At 35.6% G+C, this 23680-nt stretch overlaps 2 protein-coding genes across 11 annotated transcripts in view; both read left to right on the forward strand.

Moving 5' to 3' along the window:
- Window positions 1-8255, forward strand: part of LOC143893518 (uncharacterized) — a 77443-nt gene extending 69188 nt beyond the window's left edge. For all 10 annotated transcript variants that reach the window (XM_077399003.1, XM_077399002.1, XM_077399009.1 and 7 more), the window contains one exon: window positions 1340-8255. In XM_077399003.1, coding sequence (XP_077255129.1) covers window positions 1340-1556 — 217 coding nt within the window. In that variant the 3' untranslated portion in view covers window positions 1557-8255. The remainder of the gene's footprint in view (window positions 1-1339) is intronic.
- Window positions 8256-22226: 13971 nt separating this feature from the next.
- Window positions 22227-23014, forward strand: LOC143893525 (uncharacterized). Its single transcript, XM_077399019.1, has 2 exons — window positions 22227-22305; window positions 22359-23014. The coding sequence occupies exons 1-2, from the start codon at window positions 22227-22229 to the stop codon at window positions 23012-23014; spliced, it is 735 nt and encodes a 244-aa protein (XP_077255145.1).
- Window positions 23015-23680: the final 666 nt, after the last annotated feature.

Below are 23680 nucleotides of genomic sequence, written 5' to 3' on the forward strand. Positions count from 1 at the left end.
TTTTTTGTGAAATTTCCATTTGTCAGAGGTCGATTACAACACAGTGAAATTTTTTGTTCACCAGATTTCGACTAATTTGTATTTAAGGCTCCTGCTGGCTCGCGAGCCAACTCCGCGCGACAGCGCCACAATGGCAAAACTGTGAACTATAAGACGTGAAAAATGACACGTCAAAGCAAAATTGTCCTTGCGATTTACAGCGTTATTCTTCATTTTAGTGCAGTGTTTTTAAATTTAAAATTATTGTGATAGTGTTAAAATATACCGAAAGTATCCACTTTATTGTGATTTAATATATGCAAGCAAATACTTATTTCAATTCGGCAGCTGTCAAACGGCTTGTTTTCGTTCTTGTTACTTCGACAAATGTGGATTACTCATATAAAAGGGGAATTTTCGGTGTATTTTACAAATTTATTTTATCGTTTACAGATGGTATTTTATTAAAAAGCATTTTTATTTTAGTGTAAATCGCAAGTATTTTCATGATATATTTTTATGATTTCCTCGCTTCTGACGTCATCAATCCAAAATGGCTGCAGTGAGTGAACAGGAGCCTTAAGAAGCCCAAATTTAACATTTAAGTCGATTGATGTCGATATTCATGCATTATTTACCTTAATTTTACCTGTGTTGCACATCACCCCAAGATTTTTTGAAAATGCTAAAACAGACGTTTTTGAAAACTCGAAAAATTTTTAGGAAAAATTTAAAATTTTGAAAATCTAATCATGCAGAATTTTAGTATTTTCCTTCCTCTACATTATACAGCCATAATATATTCAAAAATTTGATTTTTGGATATGTCTTCCGAGCAACGAAAAAAAGTGTTGCACATCACCCCACACCATCCTAATAATAAAAAAAAAGATAAATCCCCGAATATTCATCGCTTTGCTTCGTATGTACATATTACTGCACAAAAAACAGAAATATAGAAATAATTAACCGAAACTTTTGTGAAAAACCACGGAAATTAAATATTCTCATTGCTATAAAAATATGATTACACTTACAAAAGCGTAACAAAAATTTTCACCCTTTATTATAATATCATTAGTTTAGTGATAATTTTGTAATTTCGAAATTGCATGCTTCTAATAATTAATGGCTTTCTGGACGTCATTATATAAAATTTTAATCTTGAACAGTTTTCGAAAGAAATGCTTCAACGTTCCTTGCTTTATTACCCCATTCTGTTCCACCTAATCGTAAATTAAAGGACTTAATTAGAGACTATGAAATACTGAATAGAGAAATGTGCCGGAAATCGAAGAAAACCGATCTAAGCCGAAATTAGATTCTGATTCCATGTCGACTAATTCCGGAAATCTCGCAGGTGTTATCGGCGATCGTACGAGTCCGAGGCCACTCGTCCGCCACGGTACCACTATCACCGACGCACGGACGCCGAGCGGCACACGAAGAGCTGCGAATACGCGAGGCGAGCGGCCACGGAGTCGAGCATCGAGGTCCAGCACTTCGGCCTGCCGATCCTCAGCGTGAGCGAACCGAGCCCTCCGGACGAGAACGAGCGCGTCGACGACTACTTGTAGGACTTGCTTGCCGAGGACTTCCTCAAGGAGCTCCTCGTGTGATCCGACCGATCCTCCGATCCCGCGCGGCACGGTCTCGTCCTTAGTCTTATTGTTAGAATTGGGACCCAAACATTTTGCCCTTCTGTTGTCGAATGTGCCCACCTCGGTGCCCACCGTGTCGACCCAGGGCCAACGGCGCCGTTCTGCCGCACGCTGCGACTTCCCAGAAGTATTTGCAATCGGTCCAAATAAGTCGGAGTGAGGCGGGAGAGCGCGGATTTCTTGATCGCGCGCGCTCTATCTCTGTTCGTAAGTGACACTCTCACTTATCTTGGAAGAGTCTCCAAAGGTCATGAATATATTTGCTATTTGTATTATAAGAACCGCGCAGCTACGAGGAGTAACCGACCTCGCGTTGATCCGGACTTTGCTTTTTGTTGGCACGTTGGAAAACGACACAAGCGCGAAATGTTGCCCATATATATTTTTTTTTTTTTTCCAGTACGTTAGAAGTTCTCTCTAAAAAGATCAATCAAATGTTACATACGTAGAAATCAGTCAATGTGTGTGTATGTGCGTGCATTAAATCTGTGTCTTTTTGTAACGTCCCGAGAAAGAAGTGGAGCTGGATCAAACTTGACCATCTTTTGTATCGTATTACTTCTAAAACGTACGTGGCTTGGTGGATAATTTCGTTACCTCTCGATATCGTGGATTGATTCTAATTTGCGACAGGAAGAATTCAACTGGAGTTGTCACATTTGAATTCTCGAGAATTAAAATCAAATTTACTGCACATCTTTACTTACGATGGAAAATATCTTATGGTTGACGATTTAAGAATAATTAATGATATTTTGAGCTTGCTGGCGTGTAGATCCGATCAATTGTATTCTGGCAACGCACGAATAAATACGTAATAATAACACACATGTCTCCTTCCATTTCGCACACTCGTTCATGATCTTCTCACGCGTAACAGTGGCGTAGGAAATGACACTTTTTTATTTATCGCTTATCAAATTAGGGTGCATCAAAGTCCAAGTTTTTCCAACTTTGTAATATACAATTCAAAATCAAATACATACTCGCACAGAAATTTCGATTTAGCGTTGAAGCCATGTCCAGATACGGATTATAAAAACAGACGTTCGCTCTCAAGTATCGTTTTATCACGTTTATTTTCAGCATCACATTGGTGTAAACTTCAACTAGATTTCTCTCAAGAATCTATACGAAATCGGGCCATCAAATATTTCATCTTACGTAGTTACATAAAATCCCAGCAAACACAGAATACACCGAGTAAGGAATTTGATAGCAAATTGTCGTCAAGATGGCATCAAATTCGGAATTTGATGTCATCTTGGCGACAATTTGCTATCAAATTCCTTACTCGGTGTATTCTGTGTTTTCTGGGATATCATGTATCAATAGATATCAGAAGCGAGTCAGAAAACTGGCTATAAATGTCGCGATTTGGCTAGTGAATACGATACAAATGTTTTACAAAGAACCATTTTCAGAATAGTGCAGTATCGCGAGCTACATATTTTCATATTATCTTATCACGTCATCCAAATACTTGATAGATAATAATAAATCACATAAGGTAAAAGATACCTTTAACTCACAGAGAGAAAGCTATAATTAACGAAATCATTACATTATTATAGCATTGCTAAAATCTTTAGTATTATGTCACTTGAATACATATATACACATCTCTGCGTATTTTTAATTTTTTTTTATCTACGAAGGGACCACATAATGACATAGTTTTTAACCACTTGGCGTTTAATCGGCGAACACAGATCCGTGTATTTGAAACACATTGACAAAGTCGTGTACGGGTCTGTATCATATTTTACGTTTCCAAAGGATACTCCAGCGTTAATCACGCGTGTACGACTTAGCTGACAAATTCTGAATATCCTTAAAAGTCAACGCGAGGGGCAAAGCATTTTTGTTTCTAAATACATTAAGCATTTCCGCGTTATCGAAGCCTAGATGGGCCGAAACGTCTGTGATACACTCACATTTTTAGCCCGTGGACAAGCTTGACGCCTCGGAAATGTTTATCCAAGTGATTAAGCGGCTCGTGCGGTTTTTGCGCGCCTTCTCTCGTTTTCACGGAGTGCTGAGGCTGGTAATCTTAAGATGAACTCGAAGACACACTTGCTTGCTTTATCTCCTCAGTAGTAAAGATAAACGTGCAGTCGCGTGTACTCGAAATTATGCGCCTCGACCACTTACAATATCACGTCATCGTGCAGCGAATCAAGGCACTAGGTGCCTCGGACCAGCCACGCAAGCTCCTCGGCCGTTAAGAAGAAGAAGCGTGGCCGAGCGCGGCTGATCCGAAGCACCCTGGCGCACATATCAGGCGCGTGTGGCAAGCGCTTACCGTTCATAGAAATCGATTTATTTTCGCATTACCCACATGTCTCTTCCAAATGACGATTTAAGACTTGCGCGTGCGAAATTTCTCGACGCACAGATGCCTGAAAGCTCGAATTGTACTCTGATCGTTCGCGAGTCAAACGTACTAGATTAATTTTTACGGATGCGTAGGGAACTTGATAACAGTTATAGTGATATATAATAGATTGAGCATTTCCATTGAAAAGCTTCTGGCAAGATCTGAAGGACAGAATTGATATGCTTGCTGATATTGTTACCTTTGTTTCTCCACCTTTCCTTCTCCCCACCAACGACACAATTAGAAAAGGTTAGAAAAGGAAAGCGTCTCAAAACAAGCACATCTTCTGTCCTTCAGATCTTACCAGAAGCTCTCCAATGGCAATGTTCTATTATATACATCTATGATAACAGCACTCTTTCGATCATCGATCGAACTCCTTTAGGCCAAGCTCGTCGTATGTCGCATGAAACTTATTATACGTGTATCAATGTCTGTGACATGATGACGGGACCAGACGGGAGACAAAAGAAGAAATGAATAAGGGAAAATTAGCGATGTTAGTAGTAGATAGTTTAACAATCTCACACACTTTACGCTAAGAAGATATATTAATCCATCTCCACGTGTAATTAAGTCGGCTATATACTGATTATATGTATACATTCACAAGTTAAGCGAGAGTTTGGAAGAAATCGCTACTTCCAGGTATCCACGCGAAATTCCTTCGCTTAAGCGGTACGCGGAAAGCGCGATATCCTTGATGAGAAACTTAATCGCGGGTGAGCTGCGAGGTTCCATCTCTCCGAAGAGAGAGGATATCGAGGAGAAGACCTTTTTCTCCCCTCGGTTTATCGCCTATCAGGGTTCATCGCAACGTGGAAACAATATAGATTGTGTAATAATACGTGCGACAGATTCTCGCGCAAGAACCACCTCGCGTCGTTGGGTTATCCGGAACATTCTGCAATCTTACCGGGTCAATTTTAGAGAACGGAGCCGCGTGACTTCTTTCCATTATCGCAATTCGCTGCTACGCGAAGCACGTGCCTCGTCGCTACCGATCTTTCTCAACTTTGCATCTCTGGGCCAAGTATCGTAGAACGACTCGTCGTAGAAAAAAGGGATGACAATTATAAAATCGTGATTATAAATCAAATATTTCATCTTATCAATATCATTGATAGTTATTTTGAATGCAGCTATATATAAGCTTATAAAATTCGTTTTATTGTCAAATAGATTAAATCAAGTAGAATTAATGCTAAAAATTAATTTAACAATAATTCTAATGTTGATTTTGTCTTAAAAGATTAAAATCTTAAAATATCGCTAGGTGCTTACTATTTTATTCTTTTCAAAGAAAATATATCGTTTTAATATCGTGATAATACTTTAATATAACACTTTTCTTATTACTGTTTTAATCACATTTTGCGAAGAAATCTTCTTAGACATCATAGCATTATTTGTAATTACAGGGTAAATAAAGATAGCGAGCAAAGAGAGTTGTCAGACTTGTACATATCTTGATCAAATCATTAATCTAAAAAAGCTGTTTTTACCTTTTCAATACTTTAAATTCTCGATATCATCACGTGGGTAATTTACAAACTGTGAAGTTCAGGGACCAATTGAAACAGATCAGACACACTGAGTTTCGCTCGCAAACAACGATTTTTATAGGATAAAATTGCACTGCATTACGCAAATCGCGGAACATATATTTGCTAGTCCCTTAATGGTCCACTTAATGGTTGACTGGAACATATCAATATCGATTAAATATTTTTCTTTTAGCTTTAAATGACTAAGTTGAATATGATAAAAGTAGGACTAGTAGAATATATATATATATGTCGTATATTCGTATATGTTCAGTTAGTCCTTTAAACATATATACATCTTATATTATTATATTATTCATCCACGTTATAAATATTAAGTCAGAGTTCTTTATCTGCAATTTAATAAAATGCAAGTATCCAAAACGATAAGAATACTAATATAAGCTTTAACACAGTTGAATCACAAATACTAACACAAAAATTTATTTCTAATGTTTTTAATATGGAAAACATGAAGCACGAAGAGAAGTAAATTTGAAATCTCAGGATAAAAGCTTTTCGGTTAAACGATAATACTTTATACTTTTCTTCAGATAACTTTCGTGCTATTTTTAATACTACAAACACCGATATGAAATCTGGCTTATTGTTAATAAATATTAGTCATCGCCTTATTATACGACCTTTTCAGACCTAAACGCTTAGTGTTAGTGTTTGATTATCTATTTAGCTATTCTTCAAATTACAATTGTTGAGAATTGTACGAAAGGGATACATCGAAATATTATAACGAGATATCCCACTCATCTCAATTTCGCCGCATCGAACACGTCAAACTATTAAAGTAGCTTTTATTACATCTGATATTAAATATCAGGTATTATATATTAATATATTACTATAGATCTCCAAAATAATTGCAGCATGCTCCGAATCGATAATCCCAGGTTGCTCTTCTCAGGATTTTCGCGCGAACGTATATCGCATGTATTAACCGGGCTACAATGTATGGACGAACCAGCGACGTGCGTATTCATACATTTATGGTAACTGCGTGAGAAAAATCGATAAAAAATTTTAATACTCCCGCGATCGCCGCGATTGTCGTGTATCACCGTTATCTCGCCCATTGATTTATCACGGGCTGCGCAGTTGCGACCAAACGCGGCTCGTACGTTCCTTTCTCTCATAACACACTCATGTAAATATCCACGACTAATAAAATATTAATTATAAAACACACGCTAATTAAACACATTCATGGATGACGCTTTTTATCCTTGTCGTCTAACACGTCTCAGAATTAAAAATCTACACGACACATGTAACTTCAAATTGAATGTTTATTTTTATCCCCACTCGATCTCGTTCGCACATTGGATGATGCAGCGCGAGTAACATATAAATTTAAATATATCACCCAAATTACAACTTTCACGCAAGATGAACACGGGACAGTGTGTATCGGAAAATTAATTTCACATTCGTCGCTCGTGTACGAATAAGAGTATTATCAGTTTCGCTCGAAAGATTAGAGGAATGGATGTTGTTAGCAGAAGATTGAACTTTTAAAAATAAATTCTTTTAAGAAGGTTCTACAGATAATGGATGTATCTAAAAATTGGAAAAAAACTTCATGGACGTATAAAGTAAGATGCAAGAAAAGTGCTCAAAAATTTTTAGCATTGGTTATCGTGTAAAAATTTGCAAAAATGAATTTTGAAATCACAGTTTTAACATGAGCTCTTATGGCAAAAGGGTTCCCGGAGACAGGAAACGAGATATTAATTATATGAAGGCGGCCTACCAGAGATTCAAAAAACGGAGCTCTTATATAGATCTTAATCTAAGCTTTTCAGAAATATAGAGAAAAACAAGGGTTATCGTGTAAAATTTTGTGATATTGGCTATTGAAACAGGCCATATCATAGTTCACGTAGCGTGCTTCGAATAACAAGGGAGATTTAACAACGTCGCAGCGACTGCACCTCACATAACCTTTTATCTGTCAATGATTTTTGGGCATTTTCCATTCGAAGAACAACTTTCTTTTTAGCGAATTTTCCTCTTTTGACACTACGTAAGACTCTATCCTTATTTCTCCATGAATTGGTCGGGCTTGGAGGAGTCATTGTAAATTTATAAAAGTAAAGTCACTGACTAGAAAAGGACCACGCTCATATATGAGCAGAACAGCGAGACTCAAGTTCGTGACGTTATCACATTTTCTCGCATATAAGAAGCCGGAGTAAAAGGAGCACTTACACAATATTTTTAATTTTTCCTCGCTTCGACTAATACGGGTACGATATAAGCTCTAACATCATCAAAATTCATGAAAATATTTTATAAATACTTAGAATTGATGAATTTAAAGATTTTTTCTTCATCTCTCGACTGACTAGAGAGTACCTGTAGAACCTCCTTAAGGATAAAAAATGATGATATTAACTTCCATGTCAAAAATATGAGCTACTGCAAGAACTGTCTACGACTCAGGTAACAAGCTAACGTTATTTCTCGCTATTTTGACGTCAGCTTGCTATCTGGAAAATGACAAGGGTAGGATCTGTATCGCGTAATCTTTCGGTAGAAATTTTGTGTAGAGAAGGTAATGTGGAATGTTTCGAGGAGGTTGTGCGTATAGAGAGTATCGAATAATCGTATGGAGACTTGGAACCAGCGGTTGACGATAGCCTACGACTTATATATTTAAAGGATTAGGCCCACCTTGAATCTTCAAAAATCGCGTCATTGTTAGGAATTTTTTTTTGGAGAAACACTAAAGTACAATAACTGCAAAATCTAATGTATACATTTTATTATACATATTTCAAAAAAAAAAAAATAATTTTTTTAAAGTTAATATTTTTTCCAAAATGGCGGCTCTGAAGCAGCATTTGTTTGATTTAATCCACTTCGCGGCGAGCAGTAGTGGTCACCATTTGATCGTAGGACAAAACAAAAAAAATTTTCATTATTTACATGAAATTTGCTAGGGAAGTACATAGATATGGATTTTTCAAAATATAGATTTTTGGAGAAATGGTGAGGATTTGAACAAAAAATTTCATTTTTTAGTAAAAAATTCTGTATAAAATTCTCTATAACTCAAAAAATTGTTAATAAATCGTAAAATCTGTATGTACTTCTTTAAATAATTTTAAAGAAATTGCTGTTGAAATTTCAAGTGAATCTAGTCAAAAATTATTCAAGTTCTACTGCTCACCAATTTGTAAAATGCATTTTGAGAAAAACGCATAAGTTTTACTTATGTAAGAGAGACCGGGGCGGAGTCGTCACTACAATTATCTCGAAATCTGTATGTTGTGTGAACTCGCCATTAATATTATAACCAACGGAGTTTAGTGAGATTATATGTCATGTTGTGATTTTCATTAAGACAAAGATGTTTTCGGAAGTCAAAAGTATAATTTTTTGCGCGTCGAAAATTTTAAATATTTTAAATATTATTTTCTCTCCAAATCTAGAGATAAGTGATTCTGAAGAGTAATGCATGCTGAACACGAATCCAGTAAAAATTTTTTTATTTTCGTTGATTTCTAATATTTCATGAGCGATCAAACTTAAAATCTGTGTCCGGGGCGAAGTTGTCACCAAGCCATATCATGGAGGCTTCGGGCGAAAATCAAAGTCAAAGAAGCAGCAGTGGTCGGATTCCGGCGAGGACTTGGATAATATGTGCTGCATATGCTCAGAGATGACAGAATAGAACTGACGAGAAACAGTGCGTTTCATGCGAGCGTAGGGCACATAATTGTGTGCGCTTTTCTTGTAATTATTTTCCGCCATCGTGTTTTTAATTAATGTTTCCATTTTTCTATTAAAAAATAATTAATAAAATGTTTCCTATCATTTTTCATGATGGAATTATGAATTTTTATTTAAAATTCAGTTCGAGAATAGAGTGACGACTCCGCCCCGGCAATTTTGACATTTCAATTTTTTCACCCTTGTCGTTTTCACTCTATATCAGTTGAACAAAGCGACGTAGACCAAAAATGTCCGTGTAAATTTTGTAGCCAAAGGTTCACTCTTTACAACGGTAACCCACATTTTACTAAAATTATTTGTTTTGTTGTTACAAATCAGCACCAAAAAAAATAGTGACAATTTTTCCCCGGTCTTCCCTAACGATATTTTTTAAATAAAAACATTTTTTCGCATTAGGACCAATTGCACATTAATTTTGACATTAGTTTTAACATCTTAAAGAATGCTTTAAGTAAAAATAAATAAATTTGATTTTTTGAAAGTTCCAAGGTGGCCTAATCCATTTAAGGGGGGAGACCCGTCTCTTTGACCCTTTCTTTGATAATTTTTTATAAAGAACTGAGAGTATTTATTGAATCCTAATAAAATACATGATAATGTTGACGATGAAATGTACAAGAAGAAATTTTTTTATAGTACAAAAAATACAAAATGGCTGCGCTGCAGCTGCTCGAAGTTGTCGTCTAGATTTTGCGCGGGAGAATGCCCAGGTCCTTGTAATGAACTGAAATCAACAAACCAAAATTTTTTTGTTAAATTATGATCCTCCGATGCGCATGAACCTAAATTTAGCAAAAAAAATTTTTTTTTTAAATAAAGGACGTTTTAAAAAAATTTTACGATTTTTTTTGTTCAAACAAATGGCTAAAAATAATATTTATCATAAAAATTTTAATGTAAATTTAGGTTCATGCGCATCGGAGGATCATAATTTAACGAAAAAATTTTGGTTCGTTGATTTCAGTTCATTACAAGGACCTGGGCATTCTCCCGCGCAAAATCTAAACGACAACTTCGAGCAGCTGCAGCGAGTATTTTTTCTACTATAAAAAATTTTTTTCTTGTACATTTGATCGTCAACATTATCATGTATTTTACTAGGATTCAATAAATACTCTCAGTTTTTTATAAAAAATTATTTAAAAAAGGGGTCAAAGAGACGAGTCTCCCCTCTTAAGGTAGTTCTCCGGTCCTTGTACTAAAGAAAATCGATTTTCTATAAATTTTCTTGAAACTGTGAATATACGTTAATTTAGGTGTGCTTTATGCGTGGTATAAACTTCAGTACCTCTTGCAGTATAAAAAATCAAGATACTGAGCCTCAAAGTTTCAACTTTTACTAAATTTTGGTAAAAATTGAAACTTTGAGGCTCAGTATCTTGATTTTTTATACTGCAAGAGGTACTGAAGTTTATACCACGCATAAAGCACACCTAAATTAACGTATATTCACAGTTTCAAGAAAATCTATAGAAAATCGATTTTCTCTAGTAGAAGAGGGGAGCGGAGAATTACCTTAAATATATATATTTATACGCATAAGTAATTACGTGTATGCCTACAAATACTTCGCATACTGCACGCTAATTGACGAAGGCATGACGTTGCAATGGTTTCAATTTCAGCAGAATATTTATAAAAAAGATATCTAACAAAGAAGCCTATGCTGAGATTCATTTATACCTCAAATTATTTGATTGAATTAACATTTTTTCCTTCTCTTTCTTTAATTATGAGATAAGCTCATAATATTTGCTTTTAATATGAGAAATATCTTAATCTTTACATTTACATGCATTTTGTAAAGACAAGTATAAAACTATATAAAATTCTAAGTTACATCGGATGCACGAAATTTTTTACGACGGGGCATTATGATTACATCTTAAGTCACGACTAAGAAGCTTGTAAAGTTTCATGAGATTATGCAGAATGGTTTCTTTCGAAAGATTAACTGTGAGTTACCGCTCCCAAGAAAGATGACCCGATTAGGAATTATCTGAAAATAAATTGCCGAACTCTGAATATTTATGCAATAAAAGCAATAACTATAGCACTTATAAATACAGATTATGAACGTAATAACTTGCAGTTCTGAGCGCTTCAAACAGAAATTAAAAATATACTAAATAAAAGAATTAAAAAATTAATTATATAAATTATTTGCATACTATACCTTTAATTGAAATCATGTTTAGAATATAATGTTGCAAAATATTTTAAAGTAATTTTAGAAAAATTTGTTATGTTTGACAATGATATCTAATAAAATAATATGCAAATCCGAGTAAAATTGCAATATTTAATCGCAGTCTTTTTTCAATATTATCTAATAAATCTTATTTTCTTATTTTTTTTTAAACATCGTTTATATTGCACAATTCATCCTCAGTCCTATTACTCGTGTCCGAGCGTGGTGACTTCTCTTCATATACATGTGTTGCGCATGTGGATTATACACATTGTATATATGGGACCTAAAGTTTAAACGTCGATTCCGAACGGCTATATTTTTTTAGAGAAGTTCTCTTGGTAAGACATACTCTCGGTGGTTTGCCATTGCCTTCCGAAAAGAGAACGAGCGAATATAATTTTTCTAGCTCTACCGGAAATCGAACCCGGGACCTTTGGCTCAATAGACCAGCGCTGTCTACTAGGCCACGCTCGTCCTTGTACAATTAAAAGATATAAATTCATTAAATATGAATTAGAGTCTGGCGTGACACATATCAAATCTTTGAAGAATCCTTTATATAACGAAGTATAAACTGTTATTTTAGATATTCAGTTGTATAAGAGCTCTGATAACATATCGCCGGTAACAAACTCATTTCAAGAAAATGGATTGAAGCATGGGCTTCGTATACACGTATACATACACACATACACGCTTGCGCGTGCGAAGGAACCGCAGAATTCAATTACCTCCAAACATTGATAATTATAGCTTTAAACAAAGAGACCAAATAATAAAGTCCATATTTTCTTATGGAAAGGGCAGTTCTTAGAGAAGGCTCCTGCTGGCTCGCGAGCCAACTCCGCGTGACAGCGCCACAATGGCAAAACTGTGAACTATAAGACGTGAAAAATGACACGTCAAAGCAAAATTGTCCTCGCGATTTACAGCGTTATTCTTCATTTTAGTGCAGTGTTTTTAAATTTAAAATTATTGTGATAGTGTTAAAATATACCGAAGGTATCCACTTTATTGTGATTTAATATATGCAAGCAAATACTTATTTCAATTCGACAGCTGTCAAACGGCTTGTTTTCGTTCTTGTTACTTCGACAAATGTGGATTACTCATATAAAAGGGGAATTTTTGGTGTATTTTACAAATCTATTTTATCGTTTACAGATGGTATTTTATTAAAAAGCATTTTTATTTTAGTGTAAATCGCAAGTATTTTCATGATATATTTTCATGATTTCCTCGCTTCTGACGTCATCAATCCAAAATGGCTGCAGTGAGTGAACAGGAGCCTTAAGCAATTTTACAAAAGAAAGATCTATATCCGTCTATTGTTACTGTATGCTCTGTATGTATGTATATATATATATATACATATATATTTAAAAATATATATATATTTATATACATATATATGTACGTATATTTGTATGTAGATTAGAATTCTGATCATATTGATCTTTTGAAAGATCAATGGTGTATCATGCACTCGATCGATCGAGCTAGGGTGCAGATGAAAGCGGAGAGCTCTGTCTGTTTACCTGGATGTAAATCTCAGCTATCTAGTCCCTTAATCGAAGATCCCGTGAGCGTGAATAACAATGAAGAATGCTCGGTCATTGTAGGCAATTTAGCCACAATTACGTCACCGTTATCAAACAAATACTAGCATGTAATCATCCTTCTAGTGACGTAGTGGCTATCCTCAGATCAGAAATGTAAAAATGTTCGAAATACTAATGTTCTATAATAGGATAGTAGGGAAAATAAATCTTGCGACCGATCGAGAAATTATACGTTCCTCGTGGAAAAATAAATATTATTTTTAACAGATTGACGAAGCTATTTTCCTAATAAAATTACGCGTCACATAAATCATCTCGCTTCTCGGATCTGCGGATCCTCGTGTACCCTCCATCATCGACGCACCTATGCCTAAGGACTGTATCAATAAATTAGTGATCAACGACGTGATCATTATGATCATCCATGTAACACATGAACGATGCTCCCGAAAGCTTCTTTTTCTTACGAAACGACAACGCGGGCGGAAAGCACGCGTAATTACATTCGCATTTCTCCGATTCGATGTACATTTGCATGTAAATATCTCTATGTATTTTTCGGAGGTCAGGAAAAGAAGAGAAAAAGAGAAAGAAAAAAAAGAGAATCTTCGCCGTCACGCTTACGACGAGGATGAAAAAAAGAGGGCATCTCAGTGTATTTACTCCGGACACGTTGAAGATATAGCGTTAAAAGTCTGTCAATTCGTGACACAATATAAATTCTAAACCTGTGATTTTATCGAACTTAACTTTAGGGGTTTTAGCTTTAAAACTCTTGGTAGAATAGCAGACATATATATATATATTTATTTATTTATTTATTTATTTATTTATTTATTTATTTATTTATTTATTTATTTATTTATTTATTTATTTATTATATATACCTATATATATATATATATATATATATATATATATATATATACACACATATACATACATATGCGATCTGTACTCTTATACACGATCCGTACACTCTCGATTTACGAACATATCATATTGCACGTTCTGTTGTAATCAACAACAAGAGAAACATCATTAACTCGATCCATCGTTAATCTTTAATCAGTATAATGAAGTCATGCATTTGATATGGCAAGGGTAAAGGGATAATTAACCCTTGCATCTCACACTGGGAAAGAAAATTGGTTGTACGGACTAAAATTGTATAGTTGTTGATTCAATGGTTGATTCAACATTTATTAAGTTGTATTAAAAAAGGTATAGTTCATTCATGTCATTCATCAAAATTTTTAAATCAAGAATTAGTTAATTCAACTGTAATGTTTAATTGAACATATCGGACTAAATATTTTAGTTGAATTTTACGTTTTTCAACAAAATTTTGTTCTCAGTGCACAAAACTAGGCTCCTGCTAAATCTATCAAATTCAGATTTTACGTAAGAGAGCGTGGCTAATAGAGAATAAAATATGTTTTTGTCTTCAAAACATTTTCTTTTTAACTTCATAATATTTGGAATAAATAGAGAAAGGGTGTATGAACTTAATTATCGATCTTACGTATATTTAACAGATTAGATTTTTTTACGATCCTGATATGAGAGATATAAGTATTCAAAAACTTTGGAAAATGTAATTATGTAATTTTAAATTAAAAGAGATAGAGACAAAGTGAATAAGAAAACCTCGTGACGAGAGACCAGCTAATAATCAGCTTAATTAAGCAACATTTTCGGTAATGGCATACCTAATATGTCTGTAATCTGTTGCTATTGTAACTAGATGTGAGCCGCTTCTAGAATTACTCTCTTAAATACCCATTGTGCTGGTTAAGGATTAAAATATATTTTTTCAAGCAATTAACTGTTATAATTAAAAGTGTGAGTGTGTATGTGCAATTTCGCAGTTGCGCTTTGATCACATGAGAGGATGAAGAATATGATAACGGAGAGTGGGAACCTTTTATTTACATTAAGAACTTTATAATCCTTCTTGTAGATAGTCCAAAAGACTAATCTTTCTATCGACTATCACAAATCCTGTACCAACTTAATTTACGATAATTAAAATACAAAAATTAAAAAAAGAATAACTTTACAAGCGTGAAAGTTTCACTGCGGCGTGCTCCAATCCCTACGCTGTGTTTTACCTTTATATATTATATTGTTCAGATATTGCGCTCGAATTCTTTTCGTGTTTTGCAAACGCCCGATCGTTTCATTCAGATAGCGCGACGCGCGAGTCGCTACTCTCAAAGCGCCCCCGCCTCCTTCCTCTCTCTCGTTAGGTGTCATGGCCGCACTTGCTTGCGTTTCTTCGTGTAGAGTCCGTTACCTCTTTCTTGACGGATTGATCTAGGCTTGAAGCCTTCTGCGATTCATACAAGAGGGCTCCAGAGTTCACCTACTTTGGACCCGTTGACTTGAATATAAAGCGTGGTACTATGGCTTATTAGAACCGGAGATCCATCTGAGATACTAAGAAGAAGAAGAAGAAGAAGAAGACGGATTGATCTCAGCGGCGCGTGTTCTGAAGACCAACCGAGCGAGATTCGGATCACCAGGGAGAGCTCACCGCCAGGAAAAAGAGAGCTGCGGCAGCTAGCATCCGAGAGGGAGGATCGAGGCGAGGAGTCCGGTCCAGCAAGCGTGGTCCTTAAGAGATTCTCATTTGCGACGCTATATTTGAAAATAGACATTATTCAAAAAACTACAAAGGCCTCTGGTAGGTTTCATTCTCATCTTAAGATCTGATACTTACATTCTTGTGGCTCTGGCTTGAGATTCTAGCCCAAAAATCGATCTTATAGACATTAATGCAGAGGCCCCCCTCTCTTTTCATTTTTCGTTCTCACTTCTTTTTTTTTCATAATCAGTATTACGTTGCAATCAACTTCAGAATCACATTTTCAATCAGTAATTCAGACACCTTAATTTCGTCCTGTAAGATCTGGTTTTTATTTCAATCTATTTATTTTCTACTCTATCTTTTTTCAAGACAGATTACCGATTCGTTTTGTTTTCATTTCAACTAATGTAAAAACTTTTTAGTTACTCTCAATTTCTTTCATGTCAACATATTTTCTTTTTTTGTAAAGATAACTACATATATTAAAGACAAAATTGACTTCAAAAGAACTCGCTTTCTGTCGCTCACCTACCCAAGAATTCTAGACAAGCCTGCTGTGTTTGCCATTACTTTTTTAAACATATAATATATTGTATATATATATATATATATATATATATATATATATACAATATATATATATATATATACTCAATATATGCTACATGAACAATAAAAAAATACATGTGGGTACATTCTTATTAATATATAGTAGATTAATATGTTACGGGCAATTTGATTAATTCGGGAATTATGCATAATGGTCGGGCAATATGCATAATTCCCGCTTCTTTTGGGACATTTGAATAATAAAAGCAAAAATGTTCAAATTAATCAAATTTGCCGGTCATTATGCATATTTCCCAATGCTAAATGGTCATTTTGATAAATCACCTTATTTGAATTGATTTTCCCGGCAATCTTAAGCCCCTTGCACAATAGGCGATAGCGATGCGAGGTGCTACATGGGTTTACAACTTTCCACGCGTGGAAACTGTGGCCCACGCATGTACTTTGAAGGCACACTATGTTTCTAGTTCAATAATAGTGGAGCCCCCCGCAGAGGGGCGGAACCTACTGCCTCCACGCATACACTTTTCACGCGAGACGAGTTGTCACATGGATTTACAACTTTCCATTGGGTCCACGACTCCAAAATGTCAAAATTGCCGGGGCGGAGTCGTCACTCCATTCTCGGACTAAATTTTAAATAAAAATTCATAATTCCATCATGAAAAATGATACATGATAAGATAAATTTTATTAAATATTTTTTAATAGAAAAATAGAAACATTAATTAAAAACACGATGGCAGAAAATAATTACAAGAAAACCGCACACACTTATGTGCCCTACGCTCGCACGTTTTTCTTCAGCTTTATTCTGCCATCTCTACTGAGCACACGCAGCACATATTATCCAAGTCCTCGCCGGAATCCGACCACTGCTGCTTCTTTGATTTTGATTTTTGCCGGAAGCCTCCATAATATGGCTTGGTGACGACTTCGCCCGCCGCGGGATACAAGTTTCAAGCTTGGTCGCTCATGAAATATTAGAAATCAATGAAAATAAAAAAACTTCACTGGATTCGTATTCAGCATGCATTACTCTTTAGAATCACTTGCTTTGAGATTCGGAGACACAATAATATTTAAGATATTACAAATTTTTGACGCGCAAAAAAATTTACTTTTGACCTTCAAAAGCACGTTTGCCTCGATAAGAATCACAACATGGCACATAACCTCACTAAACTCCGTTGGTCACGTGGGCACCATAAGCCGCGTTTACAGTATTAAGGGGATCCTGGACAGGAAACAATTACCGTCAAAAACAGTCAGCGCTCTTTCTTTAAAACGGCTTTATAGATCGCAAAATCCTTTTATACAAGAGTAAAGTATAGGTACTAATGAAGAGTGGGAATTAAAAAAATTAGTAATAATTAAAAAAAATGTAAAAATGCTGTCACCTCATAACCATATTTTCTAATATGAACAGAGTTGTATAGGTTATATGTAATGTACGAAATAAAATGTTCCCACTCTTCAGAATACATGCACAAACAATAACATACCGTTGAAATTGAGATTGAAAGCCTGAAAAAGAAATTTAGGCGCCGAAGAAATCGTGTATATTTTCCACAAAAATATACACGCAGGCTATTAAGGGGACTAGGCAAGGTTAAAATTTTGAAAAAATCGATTTTCGGTTTTTTGCATATTCCGATACTGTGATTCTTTAGAAATATCTTCCCGTTTGTTTTTTTGAAAAATTCGCAAAATTGAGGTCAGGAGAGCGTAAAACGTAATGTGGCGCGCGGCCGGCCGAACGCAGATATTCGCGCGGTTGGTCCCGACCAAACGGTCTGAGCATTATTCTAATTTCTAACGTTCTCTATGCAATATGTAGAATTAAGTTTTAATTTGTAACGACGCATTAAAGACGACCTAATAATGAAGTCGAAACGTTTCTGTTTCTAATAATTGTATATATTGCGGTTGACACAAAGAATAATAAACACGCACATCTAGCTCGGCTTACATGCTCTATTCTGTTTATTATTTTGTTTTTAATTTTTACCTCGTTTAAAGTTTATACATAATCGACTCCCAGAGAGGTTGTGCTAATGTATTGAAAGTTTGTCGTATTACAATCGCTTTATTACAAAAATGTCTTCGTCAGAGAGCGGAAAAAAGAAATCGGCGCCGTATGTCCGTCCAGGGCGACCGCGTAAAAAACGCTTCCAAGGCAATCAGATAGTGAATAAAAATTACGAGAAATTGGACGATAATCCGGGGCCATTCCGCGGCCAACCGCGTGAGTACGACCGTTCTAATATAAATATTGTACCGAAACTTTGAATGCGATTTTCTCGAAACTACATTTTTTGATGATTTTACCACGATATCTCGAGAACCGATAGAGATATCAACTTGAAATTTATACAGGAATTGTAAAACACTATGACGCATGAATTATACCTAAAATCAGATTGAAAAAAAATATTGCTACAATTTTATAATAACAAATAACTCGAATTTTTACAAATTTTTTGTTTTTTGGACGCCATTTTGTTAATTTTATTTTTATTTTTAATTTTTTAGGTATAATCGATAGAGAGAAGCCTAAGGAAAAGAAATATTCTTAGAATTTGCCAAAATCTTTATCCGTTCGACTGGAATCGTGGTAAAACCGTGGATTCGACAGTTTTCCTTATTACATTGGGACGCCGATATTATTAATCTGGGAACGACTTTCTATGGATTTTTTTATTTTATAATGTTATAATTAATACCCTAAACAATAAAAAAGTTTTATATTCATTCGCGGCCTTGTTATAAACCATTAAACACGAGCCAATTTTTGCATTTTCAACCTTGCCTAGTCCCCTTAAGCAGAGCAGCAAAAGAAATGGCGCAACAATCGAACATAAGGACAGATGTCATTTCGTTAGACAAAGACAGATATAGGAAAAACAAAATTAGAAATTATCGACATCGAGGAAGTTCGGCCGTCACTCCAGCAGCCCCTTAATAACAAGTTCACACAACATACAGATTTCGAGATAATTGCAATGACGACTCCACCCCGGTGACGACTTCGCCCCGGTCTCCCCTATAAAATCGTGTGTGAGCGCGCGTACATGCGTGCATGTGTATGTATGTACTACATACGTAGATAAAATATACTTCATTTGCAAAGTAAAGCTGCAACTTACTTCATATTCCACGAAATATTCTAGTTTTCAATATGATTCTAATATAGAGAAAAGTACTAATCAATATTTTAATGCGTACATAGAACAGGATCTAAAAAAATGTTTTAAAATGTGATTGTTGAATGTGTTTTTAACGACAAACTTTTTGGTCAATTTAAAGTTGTTTTTTTTTTAAATAAATAAATGAATTAAATAATCGTCAGGCAAAAGAAATTACGCAGAATTTAAATCTGTATAATATGTATATATGTATGCCTACAATTATGTATACACGTCTAAATTTCTATAATTAATTAATTCTGTCGTTAATACTAGCTGAACTTGAAAAGAAACTTGTTTTATTTATTTATATTTATACATAGGTATATATATCAAATGAGGTAATGTATTATTGTTTAAACATTTTTATTTTACGATTAGATTATACATAATATTTTTTGAGATGAACAGATGTGCCGTTAGATCTGCGTTCATTTTCCGTCGCTAGTCTGTCGTTAGCAGACTTTGTTCATTTTTTATTGCAATTCTGCCGATATTATTTAATATTTAATATCGACAAGATCTCGTACAGATCTCTTTGTACAGATCACGCCTTTGCCATTGTTCATACCATTTTTATATGACTTTCGATGAATTCGTTCTCCAGACTACTTAGTGAGTTATAGAATTAATCTAATTAAGACAAGGATGTAACTCCTTAATTACGTTACAGATTTGGACCTTGTAGTATCACTAACAATAAGTTTCTGTAAAACTTGGAAACAGTAAACTCACTATAATGTTGTTAAGGAGAACATTTTATTATTTAATACTATACCACTGAAGATGGCTCGGACAGGAGCCGAAACGTTTGGAATTTGGAATTGTTGAAATAAATCAAGATAATATTTAAACGCACCTGGATCCGCGTGTGACCCTTACAGCCTCTTCTTATCTATATTTTTATTTAATATAATCCTGCCTCTTTTTTTTTTTACTGCAAAAAACTTACGACTTAACGAGATCTTCTCTCAACAATATTAACTGTCAGAATCGTGAGCGAAGAAATCTACCCTGCGTGACACACGCTAAAAAAAAATTGACACAGGCCACGTGATCTTGCGTTAGAAGTACACTGAAAAGAGAAAAAAATGCAAACACTTTCGTACAACTTTTGAAGTTTAATTACTTCGTCCAATAGACAAAGTAAACTCAGCTAGCAAACAAGGTGGTCGAAACCAGACACAGAAGAGGAGAGCGATAAAAATTCTAAGAGCAATCACGAGATTTACGAAGAAGAAATTGAAAGAGGCCAAAATGACTCTAAACTTTATTATTTTAGCCAGTATGTATATTAATCTCGCAAGATATATACATCGTTCATTTAATAAAAAAGCGACAAAATAGATATTTATAAAATTTCAAACAAGTATTTCATGGATCGTACACGTACTTAAAGATTAAAAATAACTCCACACACACACACACACACACACACACACATTTCTTATACATATACGCACATATTGTTACATGTTAGTAACTTCGTGTAACATTTTGATACCCCCTAAAAATATTCTAATAATTTTATTCTAATTATTTATACAGTAGGCGATAGTGCCGTATTCATAGAACATATTTTTCGCCTGTTACACTGTATAAAAGACTGTATAAAAGAAGACATAACTAACACCATAGATATACGAAGTATGACAAACAGATAGTGAAGATAACTTCGACAGATGTCTTTTCTAAACGTATCTTTGTCGCACACACGCACGTACACATACACGTATATGTGTATACATGCATATGTATATATACAGGGTGTACAAAAACTATCGCAATTTAACCCTTAAATATATCGGAAACTACGCATTTAAAAAAAAAATGTTTTAGACAAAATTTGTAGGGTTAAAAAAGATCTATTTACTGGCCTTATCAGTTTGGCGTCGTTAAAGTCAAGTCAGAGTCACCTTGAATTTTTTAAATTGGACCCACTATTTTTTATTGCATATTCTTTGTCGAGACATTTCCAAAACACTGTAATGAAACTCTCTGTCGTTAAGAATTTCCTAAGATATCTTAAAAATTTTGTCATAATATTTTTACTATAAAATATGAAATATCTCGTATTTATTTTTCGATTATTTTTTGACTTTACCTTGATACTTTTAAGGCTCAGTCACAATGAGAGGAATAAGAAATAGGATAAAGGAATAAGGAACAAGGAATTAAACATAAGGAATTAAGAATAAAATATTACAAATTAGCTATAAGACAATTCACAATAGAGAATAAGATATAAGAATAAGATATAAGAGCGTTGTTACGAGTTTACGAGATGTGTGTTTCTTATAAGAAATAAATGTTAGTTATAAAATGGATAATCAACTCGATAATCAATTAATCCCGTTAATTGCTATAAATGTGCATGTTATGCTATTAGCATTAATACTAATAATTATAGTGTGAAAAATAAAGAGGTATCGTACTGCCGTTGGTACGCTCGGAGTTACCGATCCGCGGTAGCATTCGAGTGAGTTGCAAAAGAGGGCGTAGTTAGCGTTCGCGCCCGCCAGAAGTGAGGAGAGAGCGTTCGTGTCCGTCCGCGACTCCCGAAGTTCAGTAGTTCGTTCGTTACGATCGGCGTTTGAGAGCGGAAGCAAAAACGCGCGAGCAAAAGTATTTAGAATAAAGCGTCGTCTTATACATGTTCCTGGTTATTTTATGTGCACCCGACCACTCTATCCGCATCAAACGTTAAGAGAATTAACATTGTGGCGACCTTGACAGGACAAGAGAGATACTACAGTCGGATACGAGTATCGCGAGTGAAGAGGCAAGCATCTCAAGATGGAGGCCGCCAGGAAGAAACGCACGACGAACCGCACTTTTACACGCGCAGTAAATGATTTAGCTGCGACTTTAACAGGTATGGCTACACGCGACCAGTAAATAAAGAAGAAATAATCGTGTTTCTGCAAGTTCTGGAGGAAAGGCACGAGAAATTACTGGAAGCTAACGAGGTGTTAATGACATGCATGCACGAGACGGAAGGCGTGACGGACGAAGCCATCGCGACGGAAGATGCCACCAACGACGAGTATAAGAGGAAGTTTCTTCGAGCAAGACTCGCCGCCATGAACGCAATGGGGACGCCTGTCATGGCTACGCCAAACGCCAATGGGCCCGTTACCGACAGGGCAGACGCTCGCATTCGTGCACAAGTACCCGATCAGATCAAGCTGCCGAAAATCGAACTCAAAAAGTATGACGGAGATATTAAGGAATGGTTACGATTTTGGTCTCAGTTCAAGAAGATTCATGAAAACGCTACAATCGACAACGAGACCAAATTCCAGTATCTCTTGCAAGCTAGCTATGGTTCCGGATTCGCGCGCGGCGGAACTAGTCGGTATAGCTTCCCGCCTACCGATGAAAACTATGATAAAGTTATCGCCGCGATAAAGAATCGATTCGGACGTGATGAAATGCTTGTAGAAGTATATGTGCGTGAGTTATTAAAGTTAATATTGCAAAATGCTATGAAGCCGAACGAGAAAATAAAGTTAGCAAGCTTGTTCGATAAAATAGAGTCACAACTTCGTGCTTTCGAATCTCTTGGTGTGACAACGGACTGATGCGGTGCCATGTTGTACCCTCTCGTCGAATCATCGTTGCCGGAAGAATTGTTACGCGCCTGGCAGCGGAATCAAGTGACGCCATCTGCGCCACAGCGTATGGGAGAGGAGCCACCGCCGAGAGAAGATAGACTCACACGATTAATGAAATTTCTACAATCCGAAGTGGAAAATGAAAAGCGCATAACGATCGCGGTAAACGGTTTTGACATGAATGAACGGAAGCAGTCAAAAAATAAACAACGCTCGGAATCCACTAAAGATACGCCTTCTGCTATGAGTTTACACGTGAGTGGAAAGGTTACTAAACCTACCGTGTGTGTGTTCTGCGAGAATGAACATGCAAGCATGAAATGTGAGAAAGCACGCAAAATGACGCTGAGTGACAGGAAATCGGTGTTGCAAACCAAAAATGCGTGTTTCAACTGCCTGAAGATCGGACATCAAAGCCGTATGTGTCGCGGAAATCTGAAATGTGCCTTATGCAGTCGTCGTCATGTTGTGTTAATGTGCCCGGAGGTTATGGGCGACCGTAATGTAGCGCCGTCTCACAAAGGAGACGGATGTGATGTCAAAGATGAAAAGTCGCTATTCAGTCACACAAAAGGGCCAGAAGTGATACTGCAGACATTACACGTGATAATCAGGAACAAACAGGAAGAACGT

The sequence above is a fragment of the Temnothorax americanus genome, unplaced genomic scaffold (assembly GCF_048541705.1).
Source record: "Temnothorax americanus isolate GAGA-0224 unplaced genomic scaffold, ASM4854170v1 Scaffold120, whole genome shotgun sequence".
In the NCBI taxonomy this organism is placed as follows: Eukaryota; Metazoa; Arthropoda; class Insecta; order Hymenoptera; family Formicidae; genus Temnothorax; species Temnothorax americanus.